Consider the following 13,440-nt stretch of genomic DNA (forward strand, 5'->3'; position numbering starts at 1 on the left):
ATCGGGCGCGTCTATTTTAGTGGCCGCAGTACAGCGAACCATATTAATACGTACGAGGTGGGTTATCAGTCTTCAATTTTACATTAAAAATTATTTATTTATAAAAAAAAACAAAAAAACATCAGTCTTCAGTTTAACATTACAAATTATTTATTTTATAAAATAAAACATGTTTTAAGGCATTCGTAATTCACACGAAACATGTCGTATACCCTCGGGATAATTCGGAATGTTTTCAAATTATTTTTAAATCACTGGCAGGATTCTGCAAGTAAGGTTTTGATTGGTGGACATGAGCTCCAACTGGCTGTCTTTAGATCCACATGTAATAGTGGAGCTAATTTTAATTAGATTGATGTATGTCTGGCTTCAATAGCAGTTTGGTGAGTGCAGGATACTGAACCCCGAACACCTTCTTCATCAGGCGATGAATCGAAATGTCCATTTCCTCGAACAGTAGAGCCTGGCTGTATCGGTTGTCCAGATGATGGGTTATACTGACAGCTGGTCGTCCGTCCTTGAACGTCACTGGGTGCATCTCAAACTCTCCCCGTCCGTCTGGAATGTTCTCAAAGTTCCTGCATCTTGGTACAGCTAGTAGTCGTTTGATGTCTGGCACGTCTAAGACAACGCACTTGGAGAAGCGTCGAGACAGCTTCCCGTGCAGAGTCCAGGGCTCCATGGTGTCTCCGGACTCTGCACCTTCGGGTGGTGGCTGCGGTTGTTTAGGCGGTGTCCTGGTGGTAGTGACCGCTGTCGACGTTTCTGCCTTCCGCTTTCCAACGGCACCTTGACGGTCCTGCGTTCCAATTGGTGTCACCGGTAAAATTGGCGACACATCAATGGTCAGCAGAGAAAGCGCAGGAGAAGTGGGCCGTCGGATCGGAGTTCTGCAAATTGTAGACTCATGAACTTGGGCCGCCTTTGAAGTAGAAGCTGGAACGGTCGGGACTACTGTCTCTTCCTTCCTCTTCTTTGGTGAAATCGCCGCGGGCGCTGACGCAGAAGGAGCCGCTGCCGGTAGTTTAGCCACCGGGATTGCCCCCCCCCCCCCCCCCCGAACCGCTCCTGTCGGGTTTCTCCTCTTCTTCCATCTTGTCCTCCTCTTCTTAAGTGGTACTGGGCGCCGTACACCAAAGTCACGGTTGCCCGTGACCCGGTGTACTCGATGCGGTACTCCAATAGCACTCCGTAACTTGCAATGAGTCCCCCCACGTAGGGTGTGTGTGTGTGTGTGTGTGTGTGTGTGTGTGTGTGTGTGTGTGTGTGTGTAACTCAAGAGAGCATAAACTAACGTCTTCATCGCTTACAAGAATCGAATGGATAAATAATGGGTCTGCTACAGACATCTGGGCCAGTGTTTATAAAACTTCCGAGTCCAGACGCCATCTCTAATGACATCACACGCATACAATTTGTATGGCGTTGTCATAACATTACTGTCTCAGACTCCGTCACAGGGGATGTCGGAGGCTAAACCCGTGTAGCCCGAGTACTCTGACTGTAAGAGAGCTAGACGGACATTCGGACGGGTATTAATTGCTCATTCATTCATTCATTCATTCAATCAATCAATCGTTATATTTCATTGATATTTCATTCATTCATTGTTTCAATTGCTCATTCATTCATTCATTCAATCAATCGTTATATTTCATTGATATTTCATTCATTCATTGTTTCAATTGCTCATTCATTTATTCATTCATTCATTATTTAATTAATTTTAGATTCATGAGCTGATCGTACATCCAACAGAGCAAATTATTTAGAAGAACAATTTTTACAGAAAAAAACCATGGTTTTAATTAGCCCACGTTGTATTTGTATTTGTACCATATAATCAGAGAAATGGGGACTTTGTGTGTGGACCTCCTTTTGTAAATGAAAAAAATCGTGGACTCTCTCTGTTTGCAAAAGTTGTACAGTACACATTACTACCAGTTTTGGTTGTTGCCGTAACGTTATCTTTCGTTCATAAGCTGCGTCTTGAAATAAACCATTTGTTTCTTGTAGTTATAAGCAGTTTTGTATCAAACAGCAGGTGCCCCCCCCCCCCCCCACACACACACACATGCACACCCTGCTGTCATGTCAGTTATTGTTTACAGCGCCAACACATGGTACATGCAAAACGATATGCATACACACTTCAATCGATGTGGTTTTCATAATGGAGCTATTCTGCATACATATGTTGACAAGCTCCATGAAAAGGTAGTAGATAAAGTATTGAATTATAGTGTTATGACAAACAGTAGAGGAAATATAGTGTCTTTATGTGCAGGTTTATTAGTCCCCTACCGGTCCAACCGGAGGCAACTGTAGCCAAAGTTTTATTTCAGTCCGTCCGTCTGTCCCACATAGTTTTCCGGATGTTTTTTTTCACAATGCCTTAAGATATTGAGCTGAAATTTTGTGTATAGCTTTATCATGTATTGTTACAGATCAAGTGTTACATTCATGACGATTTACTCATTTTGGACAGAATTATGGCCATTGAACTTAGAAAATAAAAACCCAAACATTTTCGCATGTGTCCAGTCCCCCCCCCCCCCCCCCCCACCACCACCACCACCACCACCATCACAATTCCTTGAGATATTGAGCTGAAATTTTGTTTATAGTTTTATCATGTACTGTTACAAATCAAGTTTGACTTTCATGGCAATTTACCAATTTTTCAGTTATAGCCCTTGACTTTAGGAACCACAAAAATTAGTTGGGTCCGGTATGGGACATGTATTGCTTCAGCAGTACTCTCAGAATTATTGTTTTGTTTTCTACACACAACTGTTTCTGATGGAAACGGTAATATGCGTTGTTTCTTTTAAAACTGGTCTGAGATCGATCTCGTTCGACCCAGTGCACCACGACTGGTATATCAAAGGCCGTGGTATGTACTACCCTGTCCTTGGGATGGTGCATATAAAGATCCCTTGCTGCTAATCGAAAAGAGTAGCCCATGAAGTGGCGACAGCGGGTTTCCTCTCTCATTATCTGTGTGGTCCTTAACCATATGTTTGACACCATATAACCGTAAATAGAATGTGTTGAGTGTGTCGTAAAATAAAACAATTTTTTTTTTTTTTTTTTTTTTTAAACTTGAGTGAACCTTCAGTAGCTACATTCAGTTGGTTTTGTATTTTGGGAGTTCCAGCCAGTGCACCACGACAGGTATATCAAAGGCCGTGGTATGTACTACCCTGTCTGGGATGGTGCATATGAAAGATCCCTTGCTGCTAATCGAAAAGAGTAGCCGATGAAGTGGCGATAGCGGGTTTCCTCTCTCAATATCTGTGTGGTCCTTAACCATATGTCTGACGCCATATAACCGTAAAACAAATGTGTTGAGTGCGTCGTTAAATAAAACGTCTTTTTTTTTGTCTGTCGTTAAATAAAACAAACGTTTTCTTTTTTTGTCTTGTGGGAGAGCATCATGTTGGTGATGGTTTGTTTTGTTTTGTTGTTTTTTTTGGTGGTGGCGGGGGGGGGGGGGGGGGGGTGGTAGGGTGTATTTTGATACCTAGTTTAATCATATTTTTTAAATCACAATCTCACCATCCCTGTTCTCACCCTTCCAGCCACGTCTCCCTCTTCAGTACCTTTTTACATGCACCCTTACCTTATTGACTACCCCGAGGATCCAGTTATCCTTGACTGTTTAAATGTAGTTTAAATGTACAGCTATGTAATATAGGTCGCCATGTATATTGTATGTATAAAGAAGAGGGCCTCGTCAAACTTGTATCCCATTCTTCTGTTCTTTATACAACAAAATGTGTTTTCAATCAATCAGTCAATCCAGTTCAAATGCATAGGCCTATTAAAGCTGTTGGTTTTCTTTGCTTTTTAACTTTTAGTCGAGCTGGTAGACCGTGCATTGATTTGCTATTGTAATGCACGAGTCTATCTAGGTCACATGCTGCGTGTATTTATTGATGAGGAAATACCACGAAACTACAACGTGTCCAGGTAGGTATTCGTGTCTGCAGATCGTGCACCAGGAAACAGGTATGTCACTATGTGGAGATTACAGCATTAAATATAACTCACGTCATAGTTGAGTGATTGTCAATCTAGATTGTGTGAGTGTTGGCTATGATTTGGCAAAAGAAGGCCTTGTTATATATAGCATTCACAAAACAATTTGTAATTCATAACGCTGACTGGCCTTATTTCAACTGAATCGGTGTTGTATAGAGTTCGGCGGTAGATCGCTCGCCAGAGGTGTGATTCACCCACCCACACTATGACACCCCTACCCCTTCTGTCATATGTCTAGCTCCAGCCATTGCACCACGACTGGTATATCAAAGGCCGTAGTATATGCTACCCTGTCTGTGGGATGGCGCATATAAAAGATCTCTTGCTGCTAATCGAAAAGAGTAGCCCATGAAGTGGCGACAGCGGGTTTTCTCTCTCCATATCTGTGTGGTCCATAACCATATGTCCGACGCCATATAACTGTAAATAAAATGTGTTTAGTGCGTCGTTAAATAAAACATTTCCTTTCTTTCAGTGTATGCTTTAACAGGAAAGCAGGCGCGTGTGTAGAGGTGTAGGTTGGGTGTCGAAGCTCCCCAGTTCCAAGAAATTTTCTTTTTTAAAATGTATTTTCCGGATGAGCATGCCACCCGCCCACAACCCACCCACCACAAAAACAACAACAAACAACAAAAAACCTTCGTTCGCCAGCCTAGATCCTTCCGCACAATTTTCTCCACACCTCATCACATGATACAGTAACGAACCCAAGTTTACGTTTTGCGCCTAGCATTGAAAAGTTTGTTAAAGTTTAGTTTTGTTTAACGACACCTCTAGAGCACGCTGATTTATTAATCTTCGGCTTTTGGGTGTAAAACATTTGGTGATTTTGACATATAGTCTCAGAGAGGAAACCCGCTACATTTGTTGTAGTGCACTGGCTTGAACGAGAAATAGCCCAATGGGCCATCACATGATAAAGTAGCTAACCCAAGTTTACGTTTTGCGCTCAGCATTAAATGCAACTAGAGTGCTACAAACACCGGGGTGGCGATTCATTTGTAAGCTGTAATAGCCGAACGTATTTTACCGTACATTATTTGATTTTTAACATAGGGTGTTTTCGACACTTTGTCGATAGAAAGAGATAAAATACACACACTGTCATCCTTCTTCCACGAAGGCTGACTCTACCAAAAATAAACAAGACGTTTTTATATGTACTTTGCCATAGACAAAGCAGTTCATACCATAGTATTTTATGTACCAGCCGTGCTTTGGAAAGATGAGAAAACCTTAGTCCATCGAGGTCGATTGATCCTACGACCCATGGTATCTCAGGTGAGCGTTCTACCTCTGACTACTGCCTGTCCCTGCGACTAATAGGAATGATTTATCTTCGTGAAAGAAAGAAAGAAATGTTTTTATTTCATGACGCACTCAACATATTTTATTTACGGTTATAGCGTATGGACATGTGGTTAAAGACCACACAAATAATGAAAGAAAAAAACACGCTGCCGTCACGCAATGGACTGCTCTTTGCGATTAGCAACAAGGGATATCTTATATGTACTATCCCACAAGCAGGATAGTACATACCACGGCCTTTGCTACTCCAGTTATGTAGCACAGGCTCAGACGAGAATTGGCCTAATGGACCCACCGACGGGATCGATCCTGGACCGATCGCACAACAGGCGAGATACCACTGGGCTACGTCCCGTCCCTATTTGTGTCATTAGCAGGGTTCTTTTCTACTTACCGGCCTCGGTGGCGTCGTGGCAGGCCATCGGTCTACAGGCTGGTAGGTACTGGGTTCGGATCCCAGCCGAGGCATGGGATTTTTAATCCAGATACCGACTCCAAACCCTGAGTGAGTGCTCCGCAAGGCTCAATGGGTAGGTGTAAACCACTTGCACCGACCAGTGATCCATAACTGGTTCAACAAAGGCCATGGTTTGTGCTATCCTGCCTGTGGGAAGCGAAAATAAAAGATCCCTTGCTGCCAATCGGAAGAGTAGCCCATGTAATGGCGACAGCGGGTTTCCGCTCAAAATCTGTGTGGTCCTTAACCATATGTCTGACGCCATATAACCGTAAATAAAATGTGTTGAGTGCGTCGTTAAATAAAACATTTCTTTCTTTTCTACTTTTTAAATAAACCACAAGAGTACCGCAGGTCTCAGTAAACTCCACAAGGCTGACCAGTGTCATATTCATTTGATTCTGCCGTGCCTGATAATGCATAAACCATTTGTCGACCGATACAGGCGCGTGTACATGAATTTATGCAGGAAGGGGGCTAGACTATGACGAGCGGAGTTTTTAGGGGGTCGAGTCATGCTCTCCCTGAAAATACATCAAAAATATAATTGACGTGAGCACATTTTAACACAAATGGGCTGATATTTTTGAATAAGCGGTTTGGATGGGAGAGGGGTCGGGGTCGGGGTGTATTCGACTCCAGAAACCCCCTCCCTGCACACACGCATGGGATAACAGAATGGGATAATTTGTTTCCAAGTTAACTTTGTCGTGAATTCAGACCTGTGGAATTAAGAAGCGTAACCCGACACCGACTCCAACTTTAGGTGGCGAACCTAATCTGCTGTCATGAACTCATGTACTTGTATTTATATCAGTTATTTCAGTGAACACAGGCACCCCACCATTTCACAAAATTCTAGCCCTGCCTTTGAATCTAACATTCTCTTGTGTTTGTTCCTTTAGAGTAATGGAACGCTGGGTGGGACGAGTTGTCTTGGTAACGGGAGCCTCTATGGGAGTTGGTGACGCCACTGCTCGACTGCTAGCGTCACTCGGCATGAAGGTGGTAGGCTGCGCAAGAAGCATTGACAAGCTGAAGGTATAATATATATATATATATATATATATATATATATATATATATACTGTGTATCTCTTTATTAGTTGGTTTGTTTTGTTTAACAAAACCACTGGAGCTTATTTATTTATTATTCATCGGTTATTGGTTGTCAGACATTGGTAATTATGACACATTGTCTTAGAGGAAATCCGCTATATTCTTCCATTGGCTGCAAGGTATATTTCATATATACTTTCCCACAGAGAGTACATAACACACCATGGCCTTTGATATATTATAGTCATGTAGCACTGGTTGGAACGGACAAAACAATAAGAGAATGGGTCTACTGAGGGGGTTCGATCCTTCGACCCAAACACGGGTCAGGCGAGTGATGGTTTTGATCGTTTCACTTTGTGTTGTCCTGAATTCTTCCTAGTTGATTAATATATTATATTTAATCTACAATACAAATAATATTTGTATTTTATTAAAGATATTAACACGAGCCACAATAAAATGAATGGTTACTGAAAAGTAACAAAATCATAAAATTTCCAGCAAAATAAGTTTACAGAGGTAAAAAAAACAAAAACATCCATGCATAAACATTGTGTAATATATTATTCAATAACTTGCGATTTTCAGAAATTAGCAGACGACATCAAAGCATCAGGTCGTGGTGAAATGCTACCAGTCAAATGTGATTTGACAAAGGAAAAAGATATATTGGGAATGTTTGCTGAAATTTCCCGCCAATGGGGTGGTGTTGACGTCTGCGTCAATTGCGCTGGCCTAGCCTTGGAGGCACCAATCATAGATGGGGACAAAGACAAATGGAGAAATATGTGGGAGGTATAGTTTGGTTTTGCGTCTTGAATTTTTTTTTTTAATTATTATTTATTTTTTAGCATACGTTTATCATTCATGTATACGTTTTTCATGAATGAATGAGACCGTCTCAATGTACTTTTAGTTTTAATCGTTTTAATCATTTTAACCCACTCCAGCATTAGAAAAATACAATATTTCGATTAATATTATGCGTTATCTACAATATAATACACAAGGCCATTTAACAGTTTTCATCTTTCTGGCCGCTTCTCGTCTTTTGATTTGGATGATGTCGCAATTCGCAAGTATCTTTTTTGCGCTCAGGTCCAGTCGACTACTGTACACAAATCATGCTAAATATTGCGTACAAAGATCAATTCTGTAAATACAACCATAATGGAGGCCACAATCTTTGTTACTTAGCACAGACGTGGCTACATTAGGCGAGCGCTTTACCACTGGGCTGAGTCCTGCCCCCTCTTAGAATGAAATTCTTAATAATAATAATAATTAATAATAATAATAATAATAATAATAATATACTTGTTTATTGCCTATTGCGTTTGTGGTAATCTAACAGATCCCGTGGACTGGTTTCAGGTCTTTGAGAATTGAAAACTGACGTAAACTATTTATCGATTACGCAGAACAAATTCAGATAATCCAATTTGTAAATGATGTCCTAAATGTAATGCGCAAACAAAAAAAGAAAAGAAAAAAAGGGTTACGCTAAATTACACTTATGCGAGCGACACACGAACGAAGCGATCATTTTCGCAATTTTGGTTTTGTATGGATAAGATTTTGGATTCTATAACAATGGCGTAGCCAGCATGAGGCAGATTTATTTTATTTTTCACATGACACTGATATTTATTTTACAGGTCTGGGTTTGCCTCGGCGTTTTTTATTTCTCTCTGGCTACGCCCCAACTATAATGGATTTGTAGTTTTCACATCTTTCATTACAAAACATGTCATTTAGACCCATTTCGGATTAATGTTTTATACAGTAGCAATATATTATTTTGGTACTTCATGTTATATTGTGTAATTGTATATCGCGCGATAAACTGAAAGGCAAAGAAAGTCATACCGCACCATTTCCGTATTTCCAAAACAAACGTGTCATACTAGAAGCATTGGTGTTAAAACTGAGTATTTAGTTTCCCGATCTAATTGAAAACTATTGTATTTATCACCAGGTTAATGTGATGGCTCTTTGCTTGTGCACCCAGGAATCGGTTAAATCAATGAGGCAACGAGGCGTGGATGATGGCCACATCATCAATATCAACAGGTATGACCTTGACATTGTCTAGGGGTGGAAAGTAGCCCAGTGGTAAAGCGCTCGCATCATGCGCAGCCCGTTCAGGATCGATCCACGTCGGTGGGCCCATTGGGCTATTTTTCGATTCATCCAGTATACCATGACTGGTAGAACAAAGGCCGTGGTATGTGTTAATATCCTTTCTGTGGGATGGTGCATATAAAATATACCTTACTATTAATAGGAAAAACTGTAGTGAGTTTCCTCTGTAAGACCATATTTTTAACGACACCACTATAACACATTGATTTATTAATAATCGGCTATTGGATGTCAAATACTTGGTAATTTTGACATATAGTTTTAGAGAGGAAACCTGCTACATTTTTAGTAACATTAGTAGCAAGAGATCTTTTATATGCACCATTCCACAGACAGGATAAGCACATGCCTTTGATATACCAGTCGTGGCGCACTGGCTGAAACAAGAAATATCCTAGACCGACCATTATTTGGACAAAGAAATGTGATGGAATCATTTCGATTCCATCCAGAACTTTTATTGCAGTTTTTACGCGATACTGACTTTTATTGTAAATTTTAATTTTCTATATCTGTGATATTTGTATTTTTTGCACAGTTCTTTACACTGTGTTTTTATTTGACTCTTGAATTTTTATATTCATGTTGATCATCAAATTTGTTTTGCATTTACCATAGTTTCACGCCCAATAGCCGATGTATTTTTCGTGCTGGGGTGTCGTTAAACATTCATTTAGACCGACCGTGCGTCAGGCGAGCGCTTTACCACTGGGCTACGTCCCGCCAAAAGAGATATTTTCAAAGTATTAATAGCTGTCTTCTTTCTGAAACTAAGGCAAAAGTGACAAGTGACTCTTTTTGTTTCGTTTCAGTCTGTCGGGTCATCGTGTTGGGAAGAGTCACTTCTACTCCGCCACAAAGTACGCCGTCACTGCGCTCACAGAGGGCGTGCGCTGGGAACTCAGGGGCATTAACTCGCATATCCGAGTAACTGTAAGTTCGCCATATATATGTTGTTACTGTCTGCTGGTGTTTATTGTTAATTATGGTTAGACAGTTGTGATTTCTGGGCTGTTTTCAAGAGAGGAAGCAGCTTTATATTGGTGTATACATGTGTAATATAAGAAGCAAATTGTGTTAACGTAAAAATATGTGATCAAGTATGAAGATACATACTTCAAGTTAGCCAACAAAAAACTAAGAAATTAAACCTCATTGTCCAATGTGTACATGTTGAATTATTACTATGGAAGATTCTGCGATCTGGACGTCTGCTTATAGCCTTTTACATGTTGAATTATTACTATGGAAGATTCTGCGATCTGGATGTCTGCGTATAACCTTTTACATTAAAAGATTAAAGAGTGTGGCTTATAGCCCTTTACATTTTAAAACTTCAAACCTAGACTAGGTAATGATGCTGAGTGCATAATTTTCAATTTTAAACCTACTTTTAAATGATTCTTTGGTCATGCACCTTTGGATTCAGTGCTTAAGGCAAAGAACAGGTCACATTTCAGATCATATACTGCTATAAGCAACGAAGTCGCTTGTTTTAAATGTCGTTTAGGTACTTAGATTTCAATATAAAATGTACCGCGGAATCTGACGAGTTACTGCTGGATGCCAAAAGTCGTACCCTGCGAGGTCCTACATAGGCGTACGGGCTCCCGTTTTTGTCCGGGGGGGGGGGGGGGGGGGGGGGGGGGGCAAGCCGGATTTTGGCCGAATTCGACGAAAATGCCTGAATCTGGATTACAACATTTCATTTATCCATATTAGCATTACTGCCAAACAGTGAAATAGGGTTACAAACGAATTACAAATAATATTGTGGATAGAATAATGGAAATAGGCCTACATGGTGAAAAGGTTTTAAACCAGCTCATATTGCCCGAATATCTCTATCGTTTTTGCCAGAATATCTCTTCTTTTTTTTGGTCCGAATTTAAGGATTTGCGCCCACCCCTGCCCCCTATCTCGTACTTTTATGCATTCCTGACCCTTTTAACAGTTTCACAGACAGAAAAATACGTAATCCTCTGTGTTTTTCTGCTTTCAGAGCATCAGTCCCGGGCTGATTAAAACCCATTTCGCCGAGACAATGTACGGGTCGGCCAGCGCCGCCCAGGAGCTCTACACTGCAAGACAGGTGAGGTGTCCACATGAACCGGCCTCGGTAGTGTATTAGTTAAGCTAGTGGATATGTACTGGGTTCGCCTCCCGGTACCGGCTCCCACCCAGAGCGAGTTTAACGACTCAATGGGTAGGTGTAAGGCCACTACACTGACGTCTCTCTCACTAAGCAATAACCCTCTGTCCTGGACAGTCCAGATAATTGAAGTGTGTGTCCAGGACAGCGTGCTTGAACCTTAATTAGACATAAGCATGAAAACCACTATAAATGAATGAATGAATGTATGTATTAGTGGAAGGGTTTAAGCACGTTGTTCGTGGCACACACTTCAGTTATCTGGTGCCAGTGTTATTCAACGATACACACACACACACAGACACACAGACACACACACACACACACACACACACACACAGAGATATATACACGTACATATATACATACATACACACACACGCACACATACAATACATACATACATACATCTATACATACACCCATATATACATACATTACTACAATTAATATTATTGTTGTTGTTGATATTGTTATTGGTGTTGTTATTATTGTTAGTTGTGTATTTCAGGCATTACAGGCAGAGGACATAGCCAAGATGATAGAGTTTGCTTTGGCTGCACCAGAGCATGTCCAGGTAAACTTTAGAACATGCTAAAACACAAATAATAACAACAAAACAATCAAATAATTGTGAAGTCAAGTCATTCACTACATTCAGATGGGTTGATAATGTAGGCCTACTTGAGAGTTACGTACACGGAGAATGTATTATTTTATTGGTGTTTTCCTGGTGGGTTTTGTTAGAGGGAATTTCTCTATGATCAGCTGGATCTTTGCACACATATCAACCGGTGGATGGCTGGTGTGCGTGTGTTTCACAACCCCCTCTCACTTGAGGATGAATGGTTTTTTTATGTGAACATTTATTTGTATTTTAATAGTTAATATTGTTAATAGTTAATGTGTGTTTTGTTTAACGACACCACTAGAGCACATTGATTAATGGATGTCAAACATTTGGTAATTTTAATCCGTAATCATCAGAAGAAATCCGCTACATTTTTTCTAATGTAACAAGGGATCTTTTATATGCACTTTCCAACAGACATGATAGCACATACCACGGCCTTTGATATACCAGTCGTGGCGTACTGGCCGGAACGAGAAATAGCCCAATGGGACCACCGACGGGGATCGATCCCAAACCGACCGCACATCAAGCGAGCGCTTTACTACTCGACTACGTCCCTATCCCTTGAGGCTAAAAATGTATGTTGTGTATTGTTATGCTCTATATAAATAAATATAAAAATATGGTCGGTGCCATACCCTAAGAGAATGTGACACCTTCATATAGCATTCCTACGAGCCTGCTTTTGTCCGCTGGTGGCAATTATATTTGTTACATTTGATATGAATGTGTGAAACAAACGTTTGAAACTCTTCCTCAAACCGAAATCTCTTCCCTAAATGTAGTACTCTGACGGTAAGAGAGCTTTATGGACTTTTGGACAGTTATCACGCTATATGTAGTCGAAATCTCGAATACAATAATTTAAGAAGCGAAGCATCTTCTGAAAATCGTCATATAAGGAATAGGATACAATTTATACCGACGCCCGGTAATACCAGTTTAATACTTTCTGTGACGTCATTACATTGTTCATGCATTTATTTATCTATTTATCGATTTTCTTGGTTTCATGCATTCATTCAATCGTTTTATGTCAGTCATATTTCATTCATTCATTCATTCATTCATTGTTTAATTAATTTCAGATTCACGAACTGATGGTACGCCCAACAGAGCAAGTTGTTTAGAAGAACTCAGCGAACATTTAACATTATTGTACAGAACAATATATACAGCTAAAACATGGTTTAATTATGTCATGCTGTATCTGCATTTGTACCATATTATCACAGAAATTAGGTCTTTGTTTGTGAACCTCTGTATATATATGAAGAGTTTAGGCGCAAAACGCGATATATAATTTTTTTTTTTTTTTTCAGTAAAAGTGATTTTTTTAATTGGCGTATATCGCGTTTTGATAAAAACGGGATTTACCCAATACAATTTCATAAGGATCAATCGCGTTTTGCGGCAAATCAGCGGGCCTACGATTAGCCCTTACTGACATACAATAATGTCTTTAACTAACAAAAAAGAAAAGAAAATGGTTTATATCGCGTTTTGCGCCTGAACTCTTCATATGTAAATGCTGTTATATGTGACTAATGCCAATAAAATATTTAATTTAAATAAATTTTTGTAACATTATTAATATATATATATTTATATTTTAAGTATTTAGAAATAATC

General features: G+C 40.1%; 1 protein-coding gene across 3 annotated transcripts; it reads left to right on the forward strand.

Annotated features, from left to right (window-relative positions):
* Positions 1-2,172: 2,172 nt before the first annotated feature.
* Positions 2,173-13,198, forward strand: LOC121376023 (dehydrogenase/reductase SDR family member 11-like). Of its 3 annotated transcripts, none has more exons than XM_041503784.1 (8): positions 2,173-2,217; positions 6,721-6,856; positions 7,466-7,672; positions 8,856-8,950; positions 9,835-9,955; positions 11,025-11,114; positions 11,686-11,751; positions 12,897-13,198. In XM_041503784.1, exons 1-8 carry the CDS (start codon positions 2,174-2,176, stop codon positions 12,936-12,938), a joined length of 801 nt encoding a protein of 266 aa, XP_041359718.1. In that variant the 5' UTR covers position 2,173; the 3' UTR covers positions 12,939-13,198. The 3 variants fall into 3 exon arrangements, with proteins under 3 accessions (XP_041359718.1, XP_041359717.1, XP_041359719.1); XM_041503783.1 differs by lacking the exon at positions 2,173-2,217 and adding an exon at positions 3,727-3,975; XM_041503785.1 differs by lacking the exon at positions 2,173-2,217 and adding an exon at positions 3,856-4,014.
* Positions 13,199-13,440: the final 242 nt, after the last annotated feature.

The sequence above is a fragment of the Gigantopelta aegis genome, chromosome 6 (assembly GCF_016097555.1).
Source record: "Gigantopelta aegis isolate Gae_Host chromosome 6, Gae_host_genome, whole genome shotgun sequence".
Classification (NCBI taxonomy): Eukaryota; Metazoa; Mollusca; class Gastropoda; order Neomphalida; family Peltospiridae; genus Gigantopelta; species Gigantopelta aegis.

Bases quoted from the DNA above. Each gene is read 5' to 3' on its own strand.
- LOC121376023 (XM_041503783.1), top strand. From the start codon at position 3,923: ATGCTGCGTGTATTTATTGATGAGGAAATACCACGAAACTACAACGTG. The intron at 7,673-8,855 runs GTATAGTTTGGT...ATTTATCACCAG, and splicing joins AATGGAGAAATATGTGGGAG to GTTAATGTGATGGCTCTTTG. The intron at 11,752-12,896 runs GTAAACTTTAGA...AATTAATTTCAG, and splicing joins CTGCACCAGAGCATGTCCAG to ATTCACGAACTGATGGTACG.